This window comes from Lichenostomus cassidix, chromosome 10 (assembly GCF_008360975.1).
Source record: "Lichenostomus cassidix isolate B80296 chromosome 10, HeHo_3.0, whole genome shotgun sequence".
Classification (NCBI taxonomy): domain Eukaryota; kingdom Metazoa; phylum Chordata; class Aves; order Passeriformes; family Meliphagidae; genus Lichenostomus; species Lichenostomus cassidix.
This window is the reverse complement of record NC_139491.1, coordinates 3,462,617-3,489,112: the sequence shown is the minus strand read 5'-3', so window position 1 is coordinate 3,489,112 and position 26,496 is coordinate 3,462,617. Positions and strand designations below refer to the sequence as shown.

At 42.0% G+C, this 26,496-nt stretch overlaps 1 protein-coding gene across 1 annotated transcript; it reads left to right on the top strand.

Annotated features, from left to right (window-relative positions):
* Positions 1-1,999: 1,999 nt before the first annotated feature.
* SYNM (synemin) lies at positions 2,000-22,952 on the top strand. Its single transcript, XM_085070372.1, has 4 exons — positions 2,000-2,876; positions 8,253-8,377; positions 14,082-14,152; positions 15,675-22,952. The coding sequence occupies exons 1-4, from the start codon at positions 2,091-2,093 to the stop codon at positions 19,298-19,300; spliced, it is 4,608 nt and encodes a 1,535-aa protein (XP_084926498.1). The 5' UTR covers positions 2,000-2,090; the 3' UTR covers positions 19,301-22,952.
* Positions 22,953-26,496: the final 3,544 nt, after the last annotated feature.

Genomic DNA, 26,496 nt, shown 5'->3' with positions numbered 1-26,496 from the left:
TCTGCACCAGTCAGGGGATTCGGGATGGTCCACTGAGCACTGGAACTCAGTAACAAAATCTCAAGAGCTGTCTCAGAAATTACTCACCCAAGCTTTGCCCCTTTAAGCATTCCCTGCCCTAGTCCACAAATGCCTTGCTCAGCTGCAGATCCAGGCCCAGGATTAGCAGACACCATATACAGTTGATGGAGAAGTAGATCCCCCAGCCTGGAAAGCTGTACCACATCACGAGAGATTTATGGTGTTTCTTCAAGAAAGTTAAAAGCAGTACTGTTTTCAATGATGAAATAATAAAAATTTATGAATACAGTTGCAGCAAGAAAGCAGTGAAATTGTCAGTAAGACATGACAAGGTGCTGAGAGCGGGACATTTGGCTGGACACCCACGGTGGACCCCTGGGAGCTTGTTTAGTCCAGCTGTCCAGCTCTGGCCAGTGCAGCAGCACCACTCTGTGTGGACGTCAGTGTCACTTGGGGTTTTCAGGACAAGAGTGACATCAGAGGGAGGAAAAGCCTTGTAAACCACAGGAAGGTACCTCTTCCCAGAAGCATAGTGGTTTCCCTCATAAAAGAACAGCAGGTGTTAGAGTGTCACCGAGGGACCTGATTTTGACCACAAAGCCAAGAAAACGCAAGTGCCTTTAGTAAATCTCGGCTTCTCAGTGACCTCTGACAGAGCAAATCTGCCAAGGCTAAATTGGCTGACTTTTAGGCCAAAGCCAATGATTTATCTGTGTTGGTTGGGCTCAAATCCTGCAGGCTTTATTGAGATTAGAAGAAAACTTACTCAGCAGAGAGCAAAGCAGCAGCCAAAATGTGGCCTTTCTGAGGGCAGGGAGGTGTGGTGCTGAGGAAAGGCTTTGGGAAGGGCGAGACAGAGCAGCAAAGGGGTTGCAATGACCAGAGCAGGACAGTGCAGTACATCTGTGCCCTGATCCCAGCTTTGCAGGGCTTGTGCCAAATTCCAGCCCTTTCCATGTGAGAGCTTTGGTTGGGAGCAGTCCTGAGGGGCAAACACAGAGGTGGGAGCTGTACTGCCTTCTGCGAAGCAGCAAATCTCTGCGAAGCTCCCAGTGCTGCAGCACTGGGTGAAATATAAATGTGTGCGCGTCGGGGAGGGAGAGAAGAATGCCTGGGGAGATGAGAAAGGCTGAAATGAGTCACTCCTCGTCTTTTTTGTCTAATTTGGTAGATAATACAGGGTGTGATGCTTCACTGCCTCCTCGCTGAGTTCCAGGCAGTCAATGAAAGGATCCAGCTGGATGCAGAGCCCTTATATGGTGCAGAATGAGGCCGGGAGAATTGGGCACAGGGACATGCAGGCTGCGGGCGCCTCAGCCCTGAGGGGGGATGTTCTTCTGCCGGGCAAAGGTTGGAGTTGTGGCACGACATCAAAATTGGAGGTGTTTCACTTAAAAGTAGCGCTGTGAAGTGGCATTTGGCACTTTATAAGAATATAAGCCCAGCCACGGTGGGTTTAACAGCAGCAGATGGTGGCAAAAAGGGTAAATCCAGGAATCCCTTGAGGGGAGCAAAGTGTCCAGGGCTGTGCTGGGAGCGCAGGATGAGCCCAACAGTGTGGTGCCAGGCGGGAGGAGGATGAGGGTGCCAAGGAAGGGGGATCAGGAAAGCAATACTGTGCACTCCCTAAGCGGGGCTTGGCTCCCCACTAAACGGGGCTTTGCTCTCCGAGCAGGATTTGGCTCCTTGAGTTCGACCTTACTCCCCAAGTCTGGCTTTGCCCTCTGAGCGGGACTCAGCTTCCCAAGCCGGGCTTAGTTCCCCGAACCCGGCTTCGCCAGCCGAGCCCGGTTTCGCTCCCCGAGCCGGGCTTTGCTCCCCGAGGCGAGTTCTCCTCCCTGAGGCGAGCTCAGCTTCCCGCGCAGCAATTTGGCGGGAGCGGCCGGGAGCCCGGCAGGGGGCGCCGCAGCGGCGCGAGGCGGGGCGGGGCGGTGAGGGCGGGGCCGCGCGCACGGGGCGGGGCCGGCGCTGAGGGGCGGGGCCTGTCCCGTACCGCGCACAGCCCGCAGCACCCTCACAGCGCCCGCAGCCCCGGGGCCACCGCGCCCCGACCCCGCGGCCCCGGCAAGATGTGGCGGCGCTGGGAACCGGGATATGACGAGAAGAGGGAGCTGCAGGAGCTCAACTCCCGCCTGCGGGTCTTCGTGACCCGCGTGCGGGAGCTGGAGGAGGAGAACCGCTTCCTGGCGCGGGAGCTGGCGGAGCTGCGGGAACAGGAGCTGATCGGGCTCCGGGTGCCCGAGCAGGAGCTGGCCTGGCTGCGGATGCAGCTGGAGGAGCTGAGCCGGGCGAAGCTGGAGGCCGAGCTGGAGCGGGACGGGCTGCGGCGGGAGCTGGAGGAGCTGCGGGCGCTGGGCGCGGAGGTGCTGGGGATGCGGCGGCGCCTGGAGCCCGAGCTGGCCAGCCAGCAGGCGCTGCTGGAGCGGCTGCGGGGCGAGTGCGTGGCCCTGGAGGAGCTGCTGCTGGAGCTGCAGGCCGAGCACGGGCACATGGCGGAGCGGCAGCGGCGGGAGGCGGTGGAGATGCGGGAGCTGCGGCTGAACCTGGCCGCCTTGCCGCCCCCCTTGGCCGGGCTGAGCCTGGAGGAGCTGGAGGAGACCTACGAGATGCTGCTCAGCCAGAGCTGCCGGGAGACCCTGCTGCGCTACCAGGAGCAGATCCAGGTGCTGCAGGAGCAGGAGGCGCAGCGGAACCGGGAGAACCTGGAGCTGCTGCGGGAGGAGAGCCGGCAGTGCCGGCAGCACCTGGAGGATCTCCACCGCCAGGGCCAGGAGCTGTGCGCGCTGCGGGAGCGGCTGGAGCAGGAGCTGCTGGCCCTGCAGGACCGCCACGGCGCCGAGCTGGAGGAGTACCAGGTGGGTGCCACATGTCCCCCGGCCCCGGGACTCTCCCGCTGCCTGTTCTGGGGCTCCCATGGGTCTCCCTCCCACTCGGTTTTCCTTTCAGTTCTGGTCCTTGGCGCGAAGTGAGCCCGGTTTCCCTATCCCTCCCCATCCCTCTGCTCCGGGGATGCTAACACCGCTCTGACTCGGTGTGGTCCAGGGCTTGCCCACCCCACTTGGCCTCCTGGCAGTCGGTTTTCCTCAGGCTGGAAGAGGATGTTGCCCAGCGGGAGCTTTTTGCTGCCGATCCCTTCTCTGTATGGGGCGGGGAGCGCCTTGGAGCTCCCCGGGGAGTCTGGGGAGAGCGGCGGGCGAAGGGTGTGGATCAGAAGGGAGACAGTGACCCTGAGGACATCATCCCGGTGACAGGTGCTCCCTTCCCAACCTGCCCTCGGCAAGTGCCCAAGAGCACGGAGCTGGCACACGGGCTTGCCAGGGCTCCTGGCAGGTTGGCAGGAGCGCTTGGGACACGGAGCAGTCCCTGGCAGCAGATGAACCGAGTCGCTGGGTTTGGGACACGGCTCATCCCATCCAGCCTGAGGCTTGAGGGTGGCCTGTCCCAGTCAGGGAAATAATTTGAAATTTCTTCCTGTTTTACACCCATTCCTTGAGCCTGGGGGGAAAGCTTGTGGTCCCCGGCATAGTTAAGAAAACTTTGTTTAAAGGCAAGAACATGCTGGAGGTGGATGTTGGTGTTTTCAAACAGGGGGTTACAGCATCTCAGCCGAGGATTTGTTTGCTGCGAGGATGTTGTTTGGTGTAATGTGCAATGCCCTGTGCGTGGGAAGGGATCATCTCCTGCCGGAACAGCGCAGTATCCGCTCATCCAGCTCCGAGTGGACAGCACACATGAGATCATGCAGCCCATCGATCCATTTCCCGAGGGCAATATTTCTTTTGTTCATTGTTAGACTCTTTATTAACACCCTGCTGGAGCTCGGTGTGTGCCTGAACCCCGTGTGCTTTGTCCAGCTTTGTGTCCAGCAGGCCTGGGTGATTATGGAGATGTTGGCAGCTGGGAAGGGACTGGGACCTGTTGCTCTGTGTGTGTCTGGTTTTTGTACTCTGCTGGATTGTTTGGAAGCTGCATAGTTTGCAGATGCTGTGAACTGAGACAGATTAGGTATGTTAGAAGGAATCAGAAAGGCTTTTAACTCTTAAATATTTTTTTTCCATTTTTGACAGGACAATTCATTCTTCCAATCATATATGTAAACATGTCCTAAGCTTTAGAGGATGTTATATGTAAATCTCATTAATTAAATCTATCCAACAGTCAAAGCCAAGTGAAAATGTATAGGAAAAGAAAAACTTCTTTATTTTTTCTCCTGTTTTTTGGGGCATATAAATTTATATAAATATACATAAAACACTAATATTTAGAGTTTCTTTCATTTCCAAAATATGGTCTTCTTGCTGTCTATATTTTTATTAGGGATTTATAATGAAAGCCATCATTGCTCAAATTGAAAACCTCTAAATGTGGAGTAAAGAGCGCACTTTGTGTAGCTCGCTATCCATGCCACAAGTTTTTCGTCTAAAGCCAGTTAGAATGGCCTTTATTTAACTTTTTCAACTCAGCAAAGTGTTTTTAAACCAGTTATCTCTCTATTTGGTTGTATATTTAAAGAATTTTCTTCAGAAGAGCAAGTGGAGCAACCTGTTGTGGACAAAAGCAATCTGTTGTTGAAGTCAGATAATCAAAACCAATGGATGCCCTTGAGTGGTCCTGGTTTAATGCTCCAAAATGGATTGTTATTTTGATACCAACATCACAGACTTCACTATTACTCTCATGAGCATTTGGCATCTTTAGATTTTACAGGAAAAATAGTTTCAAATCTTAGTAAAACAAGAAGAAGAAAAAAGTGTGTTGAAAATGTCTGACCATTTTAACCAGAAATTAAATATTATCTAGATATATATTCAAAGATGTCATAAGGTTTATTAATTCTGAATGGTCTTATGTTTGGGTTTTAAGGAGAAAGGCCTTTTCCAGTTGCATTAAAAAAAAAATCTTTTGCTCACATCCAGGAAGAAAAATTACAGGATGCGTAGGAGCAGCTGTTTCAGGTTTCGTTCTTGTGATCAAAGCTTTTTTTTTCCTCGCTCATTTCTTCTACTGGTTGAATTATGTTCAGCATGGGTTTTAAACTACTCTTTAAAAAGCATGTATTCCATACTTATTTATTGTAGAGTGTCACATAGAAATGATATGTATGCACAGATTAAAGTCAAGTTATAATTGTTCATTGCAGCTGCAACTGCAATTAGATTTATTCATATTTTCCATATATCATCCAGTTGCCTTATATGTTCATCTTTGCCTCCTGAGTTGCCCTTATCCTCACTGAAGCTTTCAGCAATGTTAAATAGAAATAAGTATTTGGAGTTATAATGCAGCTGAACCAGGCAAGCAGTAAATCATGCACTGGAAAATTTTCACTGGTCCTGAGTGCTAAAGGGATGAACTCAGTAGGTCTCTTACTTCCATAATTTTAGCTGTGTGCTATGAGAATATTTATGCAAAAACTCCTGGTGATTTGCAAACCCTGTATTACTTGGATGTAAAAGGATCCATGGCCCATCCTGCTGCTCTGAAATGAGGCACATATTTTTCACTGATAGAGTGGGCATAGGATCCGTTCCTGTGTCAGTGTTGTGAGCTCCAGAGAAGGAGATGACTTCTTGTCAAATTAACATTTAATGTCGATATTTCATATGCCTTTTTCTGTGTACCACTTTGGAGCCAGCCAAGTGCAGTGTGAGTTCCTCCCCTGCTGAGCCACTGAATGAGCTATGGGATCAGTAAATAGTACCAGATGGAAAGGGCTGGGGCCTGGAATCCTCTCTTTATTCCCTCCCTAGGTGCAGCTTGGACAACCCAAGTAAATTCTTTCCCCCCTACTGCCCTTCTAAAATTTCCCAGTGCTGCCTGGAAAGGAACATAGGAAGGGTGAGAAAACAGTTTCTATTCTGTTACTTAGTCCTAGCAGGACATGACTGGGATTTGGGGGCATGTGATTGATGTGGCTGGGAAGCAGATCTTTCCAAGAGAGTCCTGTGTGAGGAACACACAAGATTTGCCAAGTACAGGTTACCTTTTGCAAAATGGGTTTGTTGGCTTGCATTCTCCTGAGCTCTGATGGATTGGTTTATGTGCTTTTTGCTGTGCTTGGAGACAGGACTTGAGAGGAGCTGTCCTCTGCTTTATGTTTGAGCATCAGTGATGGAGGGCTGGCTGTCTGCCATCCGGTCTATGGAGTGTCTGCTCCTGCTGGAATGAATTCCTTTGGAGCTATTGCACAGCTGGCTGAGTTATGTGGCCCCTTATGGTAATCATTAACTCAAACTCTTGGATCCCAGTGCTCTCCAAACCCAGTGGGTAGAATCTAGGTGGCTTTTCAAACCCAGACTAGAGAACTTGGGGGTGAGGGACTGGAGCTGCTGTTTTTAGATAGGTTTGAACAGCCCCAGCCTTTCAGAGCTCCCCACACTCTGTAGTCCAGTGTAGAAATTTCCTGTATGGATTTTTCTGGGACTGCAGCATTGTAAAGCTCTTTTTAAGAAATGCATGCACATATGTTCTGTGTTTAACACAAGAGGAGGCAAGACACATCTGAATAATTTAATTTTTGTATCATGGCTCTTAGGGATTGGTTTTCTTCTGCATCTTTTTTTGACTCCTGGTTCTGTTGCACCCTGGCCATTCTTGCTGGATAGCCTTTTCCTTTTAAAAGCAGGGCTTTCTACTTTTCTTCCCTTCTCACCATGGGGTTTTCCATTGTGTCTGTGCTGTTCTTGGACAGGATTGTTACCTCAGAGCTGCTAAAGGTCTCCATGGCCATAGGATGGTACCTCCACTGGGGTCTCCAGGAAGCTGTTGGGGTGTTCATGGTGCTCTTTCAGATATGATCTGTCTTCTGCCATAAAAAGGCAATTTTAAGTGCACTGAAGACTGTAGGCAAAGATTGTCATGTCAAGGGAAACATCAGTGTAATCATTTAACAAGAGCTGCAAAGGCAAATGAAGAAATAGAATAATGTATTATATAGAGAACTGTACCCACATGTGTAGGCAAATATAGGCAGCTCCCTCCATAGAGCTTTCTTTTTAGTTTTACTTAAAAAACCTGAAAGCTATTAATGTTTGACAAGCCAGCACTTCATATTCTTAGTTCTTACTTCTGCCTAGCACATCATGCTGGCATTACCAGCAGAGTCCCCCACTGTATCTTCATTGTTATGCTATTGTTCAAACTGTGATGCTGGAGCACTTGCTGCATATAAGTGATATATTCTGATTTTTTCAAACTAAACCATCAGGGCCTTGATTTTCCAGTTTGATTGCAAAGCATTTGTTAGGATGCAATCTAAAATACACTGTTGTGGATTCCTATTCAATGTTGTATGTGTGTATGAGATTTTGCTCTGTAAAGGACATCTCAGTATCCTTACATAGTGCAGAGTGAAGTGAACAAAACAGAATTGGGCCTTTGAGGTTTAATTTCTGTCTTCTCAGCCCTCAGAACAAAGTGCAGTCTATAGCATTTAGTTAGCAAGGTTAGCTTTAGTAAAAATATATATATATAAACGGCAATTCACCTTTCATGTGAGAGGTGATATCAGTGATTAAAGCACTTTCTACTGTGTTCTTCCTTATGCCTTTCAGCGTAAATATATAGAACCTTACATATTTAGTTATGTTGTGTAAGGTCATATTTAGTTACTGAGATGAAAATGAGCAGTCCCTTATCAATCTTCTAGGCAGCAGTTAGGACAGAGCTGGGTGGACCTCAAAGCAGGTGTCCAAATACTGTAGAAAGTTAAGGATCCGCTGGAGGTTCATCCTTCACCTTCTGGGCACTGTGAATATCTTCAGATGCTCAAATTCCAAAACTGGTTTGGACCCACATGTCTGTGGAACTGAAAATTCTGATACTCATGGCAAAGCAGTTGCTAAAAATTCTGATCTCAAATAGGATTTAAGCATATCCATCTATGCTCTTAAAATGACAAAAATCAACACATTTAAGTCACATTTATAAAGAAGTGTATTTTCTTTGCTATGTGTGCTTAATAGCTTTTGTACAGGGCATCTGAATGAGTTTTACTGAAATATTTAACTAACTTAGGCATAAAATGAATATAAAACTTGCTTCAGGAGCAGTGTATTTCAGCTTGTATATGGGGAGGTTGTAGGGCTGATTTCTTCTGGTGTTTGAAATGATGGGACATTGATGTATTTTTCTATCAGATTTTTTTTAATTAAAAGTTTTATGTTTTTAGGCATTCAAGGGCATGGATTTTTATGTTCTTCCAAAACTAAAAAGAATTTGTTTCTGTTCAGAGAATAATTGACGCCCTGGAAGAAGAAAAGCAGTTCCTGACCAAGTCAATCACGGATTACCTGAGGGACTACCAAGAACTCCTGCAGGTGAAAGCAGGCCTCATCCTTGAAATTGAAACCTACAGGTAAGATTTATGGTCACACTCTATTGTCTAGACAGAGGATAATTTAAATCCCTTTTTATAGATACAGGAGCCCCATTCAACCTCTTTCCAGCATTTAAAATACAGACAGCGACTTTGGGAGTCTCAAGGTTCTAAAGCCAATATAATCCATAGGAATCCTATTAACTTGGTACAAATATAGTGGTATGTAAGAAACCTTCTTAGTCCTGGTCAAGTGGATATCAAATTGATGGGAATTGTTGGGGCAATATTTGATTACAAGCAGAGGAGACAATATCCCTAAATTGCAATCAATAAAACTTGAGGTCATGTAGTTGCCATCGACTTGCATGGCACATTTCATTGTTTAGTTATGTTGATTAGTGACCACGTGCAGCATGGATCTAAGCAGTGAGTTCCCAATCCTTTTTGCAGTTGCAGGACAGTGGGAAGATAACAGAAAAGCCTGTTTGAGTTAATCCTGGCTTTCTTCATCCTTGATTTGTTACGGAAACATGTTTAGATCAAGTGTGAGATAACAGCAAACAACATCTCTGCTAATGAGCCTTCAGAACTGTATATCTCTCTAGACACTAAGTAATTGTGGGGTTGAAAGGCCAGAGTAATTCTCCTGTCTGGAGAATCATGATGTATATGGCCTAAAACTGATTTGGAGCAAAAAAAATCCTAAACAACCCAAAACCGATGAACTGAAGGAAAATCCTTCCTTACTGTAAAGATCATGTGTTTTTTCTACAAATAACACAATATTTTCCACAGATTTCATTTAGATACTGATCTTGAAATACAGAGATAAGTGATTCTTTTTGAGAAAATAGATAATCTGCAAAAATTTAATGTCAGGCTACCTCTATTTTTTCAAGGAGGCTGCTTCTGTCACAACCTTGTCTGCATTGGGTGCATTATTCATATTCAACCTGTGTAAACAGACAGGGGTATTTCCAGTTAAATATGATACATGCTTCTGTTTCCTAAAGCATTAATGCTGTGTCCTGAATGTGAACCAGTAAGTGTGGGTAAAGATAGCACCAGCTGAATTATGGGTGAGGTGTGTGGACTAAAGCAATCCACTGATACATATGATATTTAATTTTAGTTGCATAACTGAAAATATGAGGTATTTGAAAGAATAGCATGATAGAGAGTAGGGAGCAGAGAATGTCTGTCTTCATGAAAGAGCAACAACAGCCTGTTCAATATACCTTGAGAATGTCTGCAAGGAGGCACAGACCAAGGCTGGTTTCTGGATGAGATGAAATGGCAAACAGCGTGTGGGACAAGTAATCTGCAGTCACTTGATAAGCAACAGGACCTTGATGTTTGTTGGTGGAGTGAGATCCCTGTGATCCTTGGAAAGCCAGTAGTGTCTGGAGCATTACTGTGGAAATGGTAGCCAGTTGTGATCCTTATCTGTATGTGTTAATTCTATTAACTTTGCTAAAAAACATGATTCTTCTGAATTTAATCCCAGCTCTGTTGTTGACTTTCAGTGTTGTCGTTAAACTTTCTCCCTCGGTTTATTCATCTGCGAAACAGGATTAGCACTGTCACAATAACAGAATTATCAGAGTTGTTTTGATGATTAGTATTCATCCAGAACTAGGAATGATAATGCCCAGATATTCAGTTGTTTGAAAATCTTGTAAGCCCATGAAATTCTGGAACTTCTCCAGAGTTGTATCATTGATTATCTGAGCATTATTAGTTTGTCTAAGGATTCCCTGCCCTGGTTAATGAAAGGAGAACAATTCAGCATCACCTGGCAGTGTGTTTGTCTTCCAGTTAAGAAGCTCCTCAGTCTGTAGGGTTTCTTCAGGTGATGGTATTGAATGCAACTTGTATCCCTGGTGGCCTTGGCAATGCAGGTGTCAGTGCAAAAATGAGCATCTGCCCACTGAAGATGATCTACAGAATAAAACAGAGAATGGGCCTTGCTACAGATAAAAAATACGCTAATGCCAGCAAACAATTCTTTTAAAACATCAGAAGCTGAAAAGTGATTGTTTTGTGGTTTTATGTTTATAATGTTTTACCTGTTCCTCTTTTCTTCTTTTTCTCCATTCAAGAAAATAGTTCCTTCTTGTGTGTCTCTATCAACAGTGCTGTGGAAGGGATCCAGTCAGTCAGGTTAAGTAGGAGGATTCTGGACAATTCAGTCATGTACTTTTGCAAATCCTCTTCCTCTCCCAGGCCTTTTTACCTGTGAAAAACAGGGCATGTGAGCCCAGCTTCAGTTTGTTTTCACAGAGGATGCTGACACATGCCCTTGCTTATGCACATTGGAAACAAAAAGCACCAATTCCCACTTAGTCCAACATCCTGAACTTTCCATGGAGAGGTTCCCATGAAGGCCCTGGCATTTCCTCTCCTCCTGGCCTTATAGATTAAGGGTGTGGTAGCTGGTATTGGAGCCTTCTTTGTCCCTCCCACCCTATGCTTTCTCTTTGTTTTACAACTACAGTTCTGTTGTAAGGTCAGTTCTTTCCATTAGTCACCATTGCTCCTGGAGTGGGAAGAAGGATCATTGTTGCAAGGAACACTCTTCCTTAAGGTCTAAATGTATTTCCTCTCTGACTCTGCTCACCCTTCCTGCTCTGGGAGCTGAGGTTCACTCAGGAAATGAAATATGTGTCTTATGTGACTTTGTGAAGTTATATTTCATGGGAATCTTCATTCCTAAACCCTTTCTACCACTGTTGAAGTAAATATTTTTCAAATGTCTCTCAGTTTTGCTCTTGGAACCTTGCAAAACCGCAGCTACTTAGACTATGCTTAAGTTTTATTTCCAGAAAGAAGTGGGGAATTAGTCACCCTGTAAAACATTTGATTTTAAAAGGAGGTAGAAAACCTGCCTAGAATCAGAATTACTCTCAGGCCTTTCTACTTAGTACAAACTTCTCTTCATGTAGAAGAGCCTGCCCAGAGAGTGCTCCAATAGGTTCAGGAGGTTATCTGTCCTCTCTAAAATATGTTGTTGTTGAAAGGTAAAATATTTCACTTTGAAATTCCAGTGTCATGCAAGTGTTTTGTTTGGATTACCACCCTGCACTCTGAAGCACAAAAGGCTACACAAGTTTTTTCTTTTTTATTTCCATGGTCATTATTAGGATCTCTGAACACACTTGCCAAGTGGACTTTCCACTTGTATTGTTCCATCAATACTTCTGATTCTTTCCATGTCTTCCTCTCACAAAATCATCACCAGCATTAAGGTACTCTGAACTACTCAGCACAGCTTTTTCAGTCTCATTATTTCTCCTAAATAACTAGTACATCCAATAAGTGCCTAGCTCTCTTTTGGTTTTATTTTGAGAACACACTGAGTTTTCAACAACCAGGGAATTTAACATGTGGTTACCTGCTGTTTTCACACTCCTTGTCCTCCCATCCTGTGATGGAAAAAAGATGTGGAATGGCCTTGATCCCCTCTTCCTGGAGAGTGGGGTTTTTTTGTAACTCCTTAGCAAATACCCAGGATAGAGAAGATGAATTTTTATGGCCTGCTGGCCAACTGTGCCATTTGAGGTTTTGGGTTTTTCTAGTTGAAACAAAGTCATTGCTGTCATGAATGACCATAATAACATTTGCACTTCATCCTTTTGTTCTCTCTCCCCACCCCACCCAGTTATCTCCTCCTGCTTTCATGGACTGGTTGTTTCTGTTGTCATCCAGCACAGGCTGATGAGTGTGTCCCTGCTAACTTTAGATAAATGACATTAATAATGGGATGAGCTAACGGTGCAGTTGGATTATTTTCTGGTAACACTTAAACGTTAACAAATTGTGAGTATATGTCATTTGGGGCCTGATTTCCAGGAAGTAGCTGACATGGTTATTTTTTTTAGAAGAGTGCTGCTTAGAGGAATGTTTTTTTATTATTACTATGAGTACTTAAAAGTTCATACCGTTGAAATCAATTCTTCAGGCAGTGTAAGTTGAAAAGCAGACCTCACCACCAAGAGGTTATTATTAGGAAAGGATGCAGAGAAATAGAGAAGCAAAATGACTTGCATAAACTCAAGCTATGGTCAAGCTGAGAAACATAACTGGAGTTTGCTGGCTCAGTACATTACACTGCCCTTTCTCATGCCAGTTTGTTAAGCCAAGCTCAGTTTAACATTTTCTTGGTTTTCTGATAAGCTTGAGGACACAGCTATTATGAACTGTGTACAGTAAAATACTGATTCACTGGCCAGTTTTACAGAGGTTTCAGGAAGCTTTGCCTTTCATTTCCAGTAGTAATATTTCAGATCCAGCTTTTCTGTGGGCTGCTGCCCTTTGCCATATACAGTTACCTCTTGGAACTTATTTTTAGTGACTTCATAGGTTGCTGCAGCAACTGAACAACTGTTGTTTTAACAGCAGCCAGAAATCCTTAGTCAAACTCCCCACATTCCTGCTTTCCTTCGTCATGGTTAACACTTTCACTGCCAGCTCCTGGATGTGTTTCTGCAGTGTCACCACCAGCTTCTCTGGCATGTCTGTCAGAGCAATTTGTTTGGCACTCACTGGCTTCATCAGGTCAAATGTTTGGTCTCTTGGGAACATGATATGTGTTGAAGGAATCTAATTCCTATAAAGCTTCTCTTAACATGGAGAAAGATAAATTGCTTTTACTGTGGAGTTTTTTGACTAACAAAATAGAAGGAAAGGTGCCCATCTGAGCCCGTTTTAGGTAGCTCTAAGCTGGCTTCTGGATCTAGACAAATCCATGATGGCAAGGAAAACCTTGCTAATGATATTTTGTGAATGCCAAGGTGATCAGTCGTGGGAAGTGTGAAACGTACAGGTGATGCTTAAAACATCTGCTTTGTTAATTTTGTCATATATGTCCAGCAGAGGTGTTTAAACCCCAATCCTAAATGGCTTTCAGCTCCTGCCCCAGGGAGTCAGAAGCCTTGGCTATCACAGTCCTCCAGCCTCATCTTGACAGCTTTGATGTTGCCAGCTGTGTCTTATCAGTGCCAAACATCTGGCATTCCCAAACCCGGAAATGCTGAAAGGGGTAACTGGCTGGTCGAAGTGAACATAAACCCACTGAAGGTACTGTGCTGATTGCAACATTCCCATGCACAGGGAAGCAACCTGACATTGCATTTCCAGGCTGCTGCACCAGCACTTCCTGGAAGTGTGGGAGCTATTGGAGTGTCACTGCCAAAAAAGGGGGGCTGAGGAAAAGGGGAACAGACAGAGATGTCATTAAAAGAAACCCAGCAGTTGCTGTTACAGAGAATTTTCCTAGTCCTTCTTTGTGAAATGTGTTGTGCTGATTTCCAACTGAATAGGAACTAAGAATAGTTAATTTAACACTGTGAATTGTTTCCTCCAGCACTGTGTTTGACAGTAGAAGTTACACTTTCCTTAATTTTTCATTTGAAAGTGATAGAATTTGCAAATCCTGGCTGTAACAGTTCCCTCATATCACACTGCAACACTACCTTTACTACCCTGTTATAAACAGGAAGGTTGCTGCAATTTTTTTTTTCATTTTTATTTTTTCTTTATAAAACATCTTGCCCAGAGAAGCTGTGGCTGCTCCATCCCTGGAAGTGATCCAGGCCAGATTGGATGGGGCTTGGAGCAACCTAGTCTAGCAGAATATATCAACTGCAGGATAATTGTTTCAGTTTCTAAGACTTATAAATGTAAAATATTATGCTTATCCTTCTCAGTATTTTAATGAAATGCGCTTTGTGTTTTGCAGAGCTTTGCTAGAAGGAGAGAGCAAGCCATGGATTATATGGAGAGAAGAGTATGCAGGGAAATTGCCTCAAGGTAAAATATGAATATTAAAAAATTAATTTTGAATGAAATTAAATATAATTGGAAATTATTGTTATAGTGTTCCTGAAGTATATTTTTATGGGTGTACTGCAAAGTGAATATTGAATTACTTTTGAGTGTTAATATTTTAAATCAACATATTGCTCTTCTGTATGAGATACCTTATAAAATCATGGCTTGAATGGAGAACACAGGGAGTGATGTTCCATAGCTCTAAAGAACTTTTGAATACCCACAGGTCTTAAGAGAGTTTTGAAGTATAAAGCAAGAGATGTTTAACAAAACATGTAGTTAAAGCCATGGAGTTCATCATCCTGAGGCATTGTGAGTGTTAAAAAGTTTACGTGGGTTTAAAGGGATATTTTAGCAGCGTAATGAAAGACAAATCAAAGACTTACTAAACATAAAGATACCATTTCTATCTTAGGAGCTGCAAATCTCTGGAGGCTGTGAGAGTATATGAGGGAAGTATCACTATTTACTTGCCCTGTTCTTACACTCTTCCCTATGTATCTACTTTTGGTCCCTGTAAACAGGATTTTAGATAAGATGGACCTTGTTATTAATGTGGCAGTTGTAATTAATTACAGAATTAATCTGGTTAATACTCATGAGTTTAAATGTTTGGTCATTCCTGTAGTCCCAGAAGATATTTGAAGACTGTGTCTGTAGCAAGAAATTCAACAGGCTCAGGTCTGGGCTGAAATGCTCACACAGATCTGCCTGTGCTGTTAAATTATGAGCTCTGTGCCTGGATCTGGACAGCACAGTTTGGATCTGGCCTAGCCAGTACTTCTGCAGACAGTGCTCAGGCATATTCACACAATATGGAAGGAATTACAGGAGTAATTACAGAGCTAACACAGGAAACACTATCAGAAGTCAGAGGAGATGTGGTAGCTTTTCAGGAGTGAGAGATGTGAATGGGGCAGTAGTGGTTGGTCTTACTGCCAGACATTCCTGGTACATTTTACTAATTTCTATAGATAGAGCCTAAAAGATTCTTTATTTCTCGTTGTTGTTGTACTTTATTCTGTGGCTATGAAGGGTTGGATTTGTGTTTGCAGTTTCTAGTATGTGGTGGCAGGTGTGCCATTAAATGTCAATAGGAACGGAGAAAGTTCAGGCCACTTAGGCTAATGAAGCAAAAACCCAGCCTGAGATATTACCATGCATTATTTAATGAGAAATTGTAAATGAATATCAGTTATAAATACCAAAAGTGTAATTTCTTAAGTAAATGCCACAATACCCAGTAGTTCACAACAGGTAAAATTAGCAAGATCTTGCAACTTAGCAAAAAGCTTTACTTTCAGTTTTAATGTAATTTATGCATAGACTTAATTAATAGGCAAAACCTACAGGAATGCCTTTACAAAGCTCCACTGAAAATGAAGACATTGTTTCTTTCAAAAAACATAATACAAATTTTCTTAGCTCATGCCCTCTCATTGCTATTATTTTAGATACAAGCCATCATTTTAATGCTTGGTCCCCTGTGCTCTCTTTACAGATATTATAAACACTTCATATAACTACACTGATATTTACTCTACATATCAAGAAAGAAATAGAACTAAAGCTTCACCTGCTGCCAGGATCACTGACACAAAGCACAGAATGCCAGTGACAAATATGAGCAGCTCTGCACATTACTCAGCTCGCTCCACACAGGCTGGATCACACACAGCTGGGGGAAGAACTTTTGGAAGGGATGTACTCAGTTCAACATATCGCCCTTCAACAACCATCACAAAGGATGAAAGGATTCTAACAGACCACAAAGAGCTAAGAACATTTACTCCAGACTACAGTAGCTGGAGAAGCACTGAAATGCAGCAAAAGAGGATTCCAGAAAGAAAGAAAACAGAAGTTACAACTTCATCCACAGTATCTTATTCGAAAGAATCAGCACATACTGAAAGATCAGACAAGGACCAGAAGCCTGATGCTGAAAATATAAGAACTAAACCAGGCTTCACTAGATTTCCAGGTTATGAGCTGATTACCAATGCAAAACCACCTTCTAGATATGAAGAAACTATAATTGAAACTCGGACCACACTAAAAGATAAAAGAGGAGGCAGCAAACCAGCTGATGAGAAGACATCTCTGCTGAAAGAAAAAGATAAGCTGGAGAAACAAGCAAAGGATGAGAAAAAGAAAACAGATGAGAAATCTTTTATAGAAGAAGGTGTAGATTTTGGAAGAAAGACTGAGCAGAAAACATATATCCGTGAGGAAATTAGCCACAAGATAACAGGGAGTGATATTTCTACTGCAAGAACTTGGAAAGGTGAATCAACAAAAAAAGATGCAGATGTGACCTCGGAATCAAGAAGCAAAGAAGTCATTGAGGTACCAATCACTCTTGAAAGGCCTGCTCCTGACAAAGGACCTCAGAGACATAAAGAAATAAGGGTACAAGGTGTTAAAACTTCCATTGGCAGAGAAACAGATGACCATGTAACTCAGTCTGCTGAAGCTCGCCAAGTGAGGATTTCAGAAGCAGAGTCCAGTCTGGAGGGTGAAGAGCAAATTAGAGATGGAACTCATAAAATGGGAGCTCTGCCAACTGAAAGCATAGCAGAGAATATTGTTACTGACATTCTTAAAAGTTTCACGCAGTCTTCTAGTTCACAGATGTCAACAGACGCCAAAGTGACCTATTTTGATAAGAAAGAACAAGAAGATGAAGGGAAAATAAAGACTGAGTTCACAGTGCAGTCTCAATTTAAAGAAGACATAGATATTTCTGATGAAGGTGACTTAGGACGTCTATCAGACCAGGATGTTAGAAAAGTGATTCGAGAGGGCGTTGAGGGAACTCCTTCCAAAGAGGAGATAGAAGACATTGTACATCACGGCCTGAAAGGAAGCGAGAGCGGAAAGAACGTGTCTGTGAACGTGGAGATCGTAGAGGAGCCACTGGATTACACCACCGATGATTTTTCAACACCTTTTGAAGTAGAAGAAGTGGAGGATTCATTCCCTGAGAGAGAGAGGCGTTACGGTGAAGAGGAACAGAACGTCACCTTCACCTACGAAGATGTTAAAAAGAAGAAACCGCGCCATGAGAGCTTCACTCATGTGGAAGAAGTCACTGAGGAAGATGACTCACCTATTGAACAGAAATATTTTGTATCTGTTCCTGATGATCATGCTGTTATTAATGAAAAAGATGATGACTCAATATATGGGCAAATTCATATTGAAGAAGAATCAACTATTAAATATTCTTGGCAAGATGAATTTTTGCAAGGCACACAAAGTAAGAGAGAGGAAGGTGTGAGCTCTCCAGAAGAAACTTATAAAGTGGTAGGGGAGGAAGCGAGTGCCCGTATTTTAAAAGAGCATCCTGAAGGTGAAAGATCCCATGTTGAATCCATCGTTATTGAAAAAGAAATTAAAATTCCCCATGAATTTCAGACTTCGATAAAAGGACTTTTATCCAAGGAAACGAAGGACCCTAAACATCAGTTGAAGGAAGCTTTGGAGCAGTTGGAGGGCAGTCTCCCAGAAAGTGTGAAAGAGGAGCTGTTTGCATTAACAAAAGACAGCAAAGTTGACGCTAGTAACTTGGCATTTGATATCAAAAAAGTTGATCAGAAGGAGGAAGGGGGCTCGGTGACAATTGTTGCTGAAGTCAATCTCTCACAGACCCTTAATACTGATGAATTTGATGAAGATCAGCTCAGTGAAGTAATTAAAAGCGAGAAGGAGAAGGCAACAATACACTCCCTGAAGAAAGAGAGCTCAGATAGGAGCAATATAGAATCAGATATTTCTTCCTATGGTGATCAATACACTTCTTTGGCTGACCAAGAAATCTACAGCTCATCCACCACGAGGCGGAGTGGTGGCACCACCGAAAGAATTGTTTATGACGGTTCAGTTTTGGAAACTGCCGATTATGGAGAAACCTCTCACTCCTCACAATCAGCTGATGAGACCAAATCCCACAGGCATGTCAGGGTTGGCCCAGCAGAAATCCAGAGTTTTGAGCAGGTCCTGTATGAAGGGCCTGGCTCTGAAACGCTGGAGCTCAGTGCTGCAGAAGATGTTGTTCAGAGAGAGGGAGCGTCCGAATTCAGCCAGTCTGTGAAGCATTTTAAACTGGGCCCCAAGGAAATCCAAACCACAGAACAAGTGTTTTATACAGGCCCCATTACTACAGTTGTAGAAGAGATTGATTCTGGAAATCTTTCTCAGAAGGTTTCAACAGACTTCAGCAGGGCCACAAGACGTGTCACAGTAGGATCAAGGCAAGTGACTGAAGAAGTCTCTTTTGAGGGGTCAGGTTCTGACTCTCTGGCCTTCAATAGCTCAGATGGCCTTTCCCAGGCTGAAGGGGCTGTGGATGTCAGCAGATCCATGAGGCACTTCAGGTTAGGCCCAAAGGAGGTTCATACTGAGCACGTTATCTTTGAAGGCCCCATCTCCGGTAAAGTGGAGGTCAGCAGCACCAGGGACTTCTCACAGGCAGAAAGTTCAGTCAGACAAATCCAGCTGGGTCCCCAGGGCTTTATGACAGCTGAGGAGATCATCTACCAGGGGCCTGTCTCTGAGCACACAGAAATCACTGAACTGGAAGACCAGACCCTTTCAGGAGGCTCAAGAGCTTACAGGCATGTTAAAATAAGTCCTGCAGGAACTCATGCTGAGGAAGTCATCTTCACAGGACCCATTTCTGGAGTGGTGGAAGATCTTTCACAAACAGGAGAGTCATCTGAGAGCAGCAGGTCTGTGAAGCATATCAAAGTAGGCTCCAGGGAAACAGCTTACACTTTCCAAATGGATGTTTCCAATCTGGGTGGAATATCTGCAGTGAAGAGTGGAGAACAGCAAGTGGCAATGCTGGTGTCCAACAAGCAAGACCCTTCCTCTGGTCAGCCACAGGTCATCGTTGAAAGCAACCAGCTCACAGAAAATGAAAACACAAGAAGTGGCTACGTTCTCTCCAGTTTTTCCCAAGATCAAGGTGAAAAAGTGGTGGAACAGTCATTTTTTGATAAAACTGTGCAGTTGCAAAGAACGGTCGATCAGAGGTCAGATACTTCTGAGGAGAAGAAAGTCGCAATTGTCTACCTGGACCACGAGGAGGAAGAGGATGAGGATAATGATGGACAGTGGTTCTGAAAGGACTCTGTGATGAAGCCTAAGTAGCTATTTGTTTATACGTATTTTTTATTATCCTTTTTTTTAAAGAGAAAAAAAGGGATTGGGAAACACTCGAGCTATTTAGATTATTAATGGTGGACTGAGAAGTATTGAATTTAAGCTTCTATTCAGCACAATTTATTTTGGAAATTTTATTTTTGGGAAAGATTACGCTATTAATATGTTTTCCTCAGAGTTAGTTCTGTGTCTAATATTTTCAGATTTTTCCACCCATAGAAACAGGAATTTGCTACTGGGGAATTCAAAGGATTCTAATTTTTTTCTGTTTTATAGCACATCAGCTATTTAATATGTGCTTGAATAGGACTTTTCAAATAACTCTTTTTCCTTAATACTGTATTGTACTTGGTTACTACAATATTACTATGCAATTTTATTTAAATCTCAAGCTACTAACCACAAATTTAACAGAATATGAGACTAATAAGAGTGGTAGTAGCTGATTTTCAGTTCCATTTCTGTGTACTTATATGCAATACCTAATGAATACATTATAAGAGACAGTTATTACATTTATAAAATCAAATATGATCCTGTAGGATCAAACTAAGCATAGCAACAATTGACAAAAGTGATCTTATTTATATAGCTTGAATGCAGTGCAAAAAGAAAGAGGTAACACTGAGGTAAAAATTTCTCACAGTATTCCAAGTGAGAAATAGTTAATTTTATGGCTCGACAGTATAGTATATTTAATATCTCTAAAAAGAAAAGAAATTTAAAAAGTAGACTGGATAGTGTTCCCACTGAGGTAAGGAGAACTCCTTACAGATTCAGTGGCTTTGTACATTAGTAACCTCAATTTACTTTGCAGTTTATGGGTTACCTGATACTAGGTATTGCCAAAGGTAAGTGTGAAGTGTCAAACATGATTACATAGTGCCTAATTTCCTAACACAGTGAAATTAGCTGATAAGTGTCCTGTTAGAAGGAAACTTCTACAAATGACATTGATGACACTTATGATCATTGTGTGTCAGCTCATTCCCAGATAATCCTTTGTTTACAAACAAGATGTCCTTTTCAATCACTCTCCCTGCAAACCCAACCTGAGATTTGAATTTATTTTTTTCTTTTTTTTTCCTCTGAATGTAACATGTGCCTCAGGCCAAAGTTGCCTTCTACTTAAATCGTTTGCAGATAAGCTAATTTCACTTGGATTGCACATTGGTTGAATGAAGGACATAATTTAACTTTATAATTCAGTGACTTTACAAGTTCATCTTGGAAGCCAGCACAGCACCACTGGCTGGACTGACCCAGGCAGTGCTGGCAGGAGTAAAAATAGCAGTCAAAATATTGTCACTGGGGTAAGAAATACCATACTGGACACGTATGGAAGTAAGAAACAGAGATGAGAAGCTGCTATTTCTGCACACACACACACACACACAAACACAAACACTCACTGTCCCACCTCTGCAGAGCAGACACACACCTGGCCAGCCCAGCAGGTGCTGACTCCCAGTTTTCCCCTGTGGTTATGTAAGCCCAGTCTTGTGTGTGCTGATCCATATTAGAATCCAGTTAGACTATCTTAGTCTGGCATGACTAGCCACTTTGCAGAATCCTTACTATTAACAGAAGTAGATTTCTCAAATCTGGCTGCTGCTTTATACTATGAATGTAAATGCAAAGCTGAAGAGAAGCTCTGTGCTGACTGACACATCCTGCTGTTTCAGATATGGGACAGTTTAATCCTTGTGTGCCTTAGTGACTAAGTTTGAAACTGTACAAAGCTATTAATGTTCCAAAGATTAACTCATGAGGTTTGTCTGCACTGCAAAATTTTCTGAATGTTTTCTTCATTTTGTATGAAATCATTTGTTGAAATTGCAAGTTCCACCAACGGCTGGAAAATTAATAGGAAACTGAGTTGTGTAGAAGCACTAAAGGCATGTAATCTAAGCTTATTTACACTGTTCACTATGTAATAGATAATTTTTTTTCAAAATTATTCCTATATGCTGCAAAAAGATCTTGTGCTTCCATTTATAAATAGGATGTTACTTATTGTAATACTTCTAATCTCATCCTATACTTTTGTTTCCTTAGTTGACTGTATGATTTTAAAGGTGGCAACATCTCTGTGTTTAATAATCATGTATAAGCCAGAATTTTCCAGCTAGATGCCTTACTGCCAGTAACCAGATTCTGTACTTCAAGTATTCAACAACTGCATAAAGGAAGAAGTCAGGTCTGAAGTAAGCAACAGAGGTAAAAATAATCAGTGTAAGTTTTCTTGAAATTTTATTCAAGACTTACCATTCTCTGTAAAACAGATACAAGAATATGTGCAGAAAATATATTTAGCAACAGCCAAAAAACTACTTAGAACATCAAGCCCATGTATTGATACCTTGTGGAACCTTTGGCAGAGGTGCTCCTAAGGAACAATGATGCCAAAACTGTTCTGTTTAGCTTCACCTGCTCAGAGGATTATAATGTCAGGTGAAGGAATAAACCAGTGAGGAGCAAGTGATTCATAAAATGCAGGTGCCTTCAGCACTGAAGGATTAAAAATCAAACAAACAAATCAGTATTGTTTCTACTGAGGCAACAACAGCTCTTTAGAAATTCATTTGCACATCACTATCAGATGCAGTAGGTTATGCCAAGATACATTTCTGTTTTGATTGTCTGGAGGAAAAATTTGTTCAGTGTACTTTATTTAAGAGCAGGATTTTAATCAGTTATTGGGAAGCTGGGTTATTGTAGAGAACTGGAAATGTGCATTAGCATGATGTTAAAAAGATTTCAACATTTCAGGCACAGTTCCATGGCATGAATAAAGGCTGTGAAAACAGCATTGCCTCACATAAAAAGGGTTTAAGTTTTAAAAAGTTTTCAATAGAAGCAGCCCATTTTCCACATAGTTTTCATTAACCTGAGACATTTTGACATAGTGATAACTTTTGAGTAATTTTACCTTCAGACAACAGAGTGTATTTAGGTGGACAGTCACATCCTGCAGGCCCAGTGACTGCATGTGCAGAACTGGGGCTGTAGGTACATCAATTACTAATGAGAGCAAACATAATCTACTCCCTGGAGTACTAACTCACCCTAGGTGATCACTTTCTGCATAAGAATTATATCTGTGGCTGAGCAGGTTGGTGACAAACCCTCAGTCAGCATGCACTTCTGAAGCTTACTCGTATCATTATGCTTTTCATTAAATAGAAATAAAAACTTTACTGCTGAGTTTGGATTAAACAAAATGCTTTTCAAATATCATTAGTATTTTGGGGAGGGGGGTAAAAACTCTGTGTTTATATGCTGACATAGATCAGAAGTGGGGCACTGTTTTTACAAATGTGTGAACCACTGGTCTAGGAAGCAAATAGAGCATAGAACATAAAGAAAGATGTGTGAGATAGCGAGAGGTCTGTGCTGGCTGATGTTTGTGAATTGCAGGTGTTTCAAAAGACGGTAAGAATGTTGAACCTGGGTTTGTTGGTGTCAGCTGTGTGAAACTTTGCAGGCAGCTTGTGTTCTGGTCGTTTGCAATGAAACTGCGTTTGTTGGTTTTTTTTTTTTTTTGTGGTGGTGGTATAAGCTTTGTGATTTTACACTTTTTCACTCTTGAGTATTAAACAATGAAAATCAACGCAGATGTTTCTCTTTCTTCCTGTCTGATGTTTTTAAGGCTGCACTGTCCAAGAAACAGGACTTAATGTCTGTAAATACCTTGCTCTCAGGCTGAGTTAATTTTGGTTCAAAGAATGAACCTAGTTTTTCATTTCAGCAAAGATTTACCTCCTTCAGGCTGATGATAGAAATGATGGCAAAACATGGCATATTCTTTATTGCAACTGCACACAGCATATGTGGACCAGCAGTGGTTCTGGAGTGCCACAGCTAGTGGGAGAGGCAGAGTATAAAGCAACACAGAAGGTGGAATTCCCTGAGGTGTCAGCATCGTGGTTGTCCTTGGATCCTGGCATTTGGCCAAGGTAAGTTTTGCTTTCACTCTTTTCTAGCAAAGAAAACCATTTTACACGTAGTTAGCCCTTTAATGGAAAAGAATGTGCATATATATATATGCATATATTTAAATGGTACCTCTGAATTTACTGTAAAGTTCATGTTTCTCTTAAACCACACACTTGATTTATAATGAAAATATACCTTTAACCCAGTTTTCTCTTAAAGAAATGGGTCAGAATGAGTATATGTGAAATATTGAGACTTTTTGAAGAGCTCCTCCATTTTTAATACACTGAGGAAAAAAAGCACAGTTCTCCATCCCTTGCAAATCAGGGAAGAAAGTACCTGAAGCTGCTGTCTAAATCACAGCATAGAAGATAGTTAAGTGATCAGCAAAATAGTTTCCATTGAAAATGGGCTCTGTCAGAAAAAATATGTTTTCATGCTCAATTAAGTAAAGCAGTAGTGCTGTTAAAACTCTCAGTGGTGAAGATGTGATTTCTCTGAAACTTGAAGCCTTTCTCTGAGCAGTGAGGAATGGAACTCAAAGTGGGTTGGTGTTCAATACACCAAGATTTCTTTCCAGTTTCCCGGTTTTGAGACACTTGTCAGTTGTGATAACTTTTTGAGGATGCACTGAAAATACAGGGGTGTCTCAGTATTAAATTCTAAAAGGAGACTTTAAAATTAAATGGAAATTAAATGTGTTTATTCCTAGTCCAAATTTAAATAGTTTCAAAGGACAAACCTTTTCCTGATGTATCCCTGCAACTAACAAAAAGTAACCTGCCTAATGAACAAAGAAAAGTTTTTCTTCAGCTAGGAAAAGCTCTGGGTGTTGAAAAATGTTATATCCAACTATTGGATTATCACAAACCACTGGTATTGGTTTTGATTTGCGTTTCCAAATCACAATGTGGAGTTGGCATAGCAGGAATTTACTGCTGGAATCAAGCCTGCTTGTACAACTATAGACTTCTTTTTCCAGGTGAGAAAGTTAAGAGATGCTGAACCCTAATACTAGGTAGAATTTGCTTCACATTTTATAAATCTGACAGGAAAACCAATACACTGTAACCAAAATGCCTCTGACACACTGAAATTTCTATTTTCCTTTTACTTACATTTGTCATGATTATTTGATTTGGGTCAATAATCAGGAGGAGACTCATGGTGGGTTGATGTTTCAGTGTATTGTTCTGTCTTACTTGATCTTTGCTTTGTCACCTTTTTTGTTGCCCTGCAAAACAGGCAGGAATATTCAGGCTGTTGATTATTTTCAGCTCAAGCATGTTTGCCACTTTAGTTTTGCAGAGAGTGCTAACAAATTATCCAGCTATTTAATACAAATTTTTTATATAAAAAAGCAAGTTGTCTTCATAACTGGAAACTTCTGCTTTAGACTGGTTGAGTTTTCTCTTAATTTTGGTTTTATTTAATGCCATTGCTTCATCCTGTGAAAACATGGAGATGCTCTACAACCACCTCTGCCACTGTTTGCTCTTCTCACTTAAGCAGAGGAATTAACCAAGAAAATCAGTGATGGCAATGATGGCACATAATCAAATCTCTTCAGGCAGTGGCTGCTAAATCGGTGACACATCTGACATTTAGTGGAGGAAAAAGCCTGAGGAGTGAGTGAGCAATCTGAGCTGCTGCCTGGGGAACTTTCCAACAGTTTGACTCATCTGTCTTTTCCGTCAGGCATTTGTGTGACTCCTGTGCCCAAATATCTCTGAGAAGTGCAAAGGAATAGAGATTCTAACAGGATGCAAGAAGATGCTCAGCCAAGAAGGGATCCAATTAAAACCTCGCTCTGAATATGTCAGCAGTTTCTTGAGTTGCTGTCAGTCCTTTTTTTTGTTGTGGGTGCCAAATGAGATTTGGCAGTGAAGGTAACACAATGTACAATTCTATGATACAGATTTCTTAGATTCTCGTTGGAGTAAACTGATGGAGAAAATTCAAATGCATCTATTGTCCACTAGTATATACAGTGGGCATAGATATGAAAAATAGTGTTACTTTTGAGTAATACAGTTAGCCCTGTAATTGTAAATTGCAATGCCTTGACATCAGTCTTTGCTAAACATCTGTGTTTCTTGGATGAGGGAAAGGGTTAAAGTTTGGAATTCCTATAACTTGAGAACTATCAACATTATAAAGATGCTAGGTATATATGGTAAAAAGATGCTAGGTAATTTAATGCTAGATAAGTTGTGCCTTTGCAGAATTTATTTATTCCATAATATCCTTTCTCATTGCATGGTAAATAATTTGGTAGATTAAATAGCTGGCAATCTATTCTGTCCTTGTGTGAGAGAGTAATTATATATAAAATACAGAATTAGCAGGTATTTTTTTTTCTGTATTATGGGTATTAAGTAATTTTTCTAAAGCCTTGACAGAAGTAATTTTTACTTTATACAGGTTTTTAGACAATTTGTATACTGGGATGGGAAAAACTTGAGAAGGAGGGGTAGGAAGACTTTGCAAACATTTTTTGCCACTCCAAATCGAGCCCTGGGGACTCATTGCAATATTTCAGAGCAGGTTCTTTGAGCTCAGCACTGACTGAAGCTGCTCTCTGCTAAAACCCCAGCGTGAGCTTCCAGTTTGCTTTTGACATGAAGAGCCAGAGCATTTGGCGTGCTCACACCTACATCTGGAAAAACTTCTATTGAAATGCTTTCCAAAGAGCTCTGCTGGAAGCTACCCCAGCAGCTGCTGGTACAAAGCAGAATGGGCTGTTCCAGCAGCCACAAAAACAGCCCATGCTGAGAGACCAGCCTCGCTTTTTGAGTCCTCAATTGGGCAACTTTTGGGGCGTGGACTCAGCTTTGCAAGTTCTGGCTCTTTGTTAGATGTTGCTGCTCAGCATCAGATGAGTAATTGCACAATTCTCATTGAAAAATCTGCCTCTAAAAATTGGTCAGTTTAATAAATCTTTTCCAGTTAGACCAGTAACAGCCCATTATTGTGCAGAATAGTTGAATGTTTCTGTGGAAGGAAAAGATCAGCTGCTGAGCAATGTAATGGGGAGAAAATCAAATTATTACACTGTTCTGTATTCTTTTAAGAAATTAAGTGAGCCATAACTTCTCTTAAACTGCTATAGATGCTTCTGATTTGAAGCTAAAGACTGCACTTCCATAAAAACCCATCAAGCTACTTTAACTTCTAATATTTGTTACAAGTGATTGCTACTTTGCATACTGAATTTA

What these genes read in the sequence shown, in the direction of transcription:
- SYNM (XM_085070372.1), top strand. Translation starts at nt 2,091, where the DNA reads ATGTGGCGGCGCTGGGAACCGGGATATGACGAGAAGAGGGAGCTGCAG. An exon ending in CCGAGCTGGAGGAGTACCAG is followed by an intron (nt 2,877 to 8,252) that starts GTGGGTGCCACA and finishes GTTTCTGTTCAG; the next exon opens with AGAATAATTGACGCCCTGGA. An exon ending in TGCAGGGAAATTGCCTCAAG is followed by an intron (nt 14,153 to 15,674) that starts GTAAAATATGAA and finishes CTCTCTTTACAG; the next exon opens with ATATTATAAACACTTCATAT.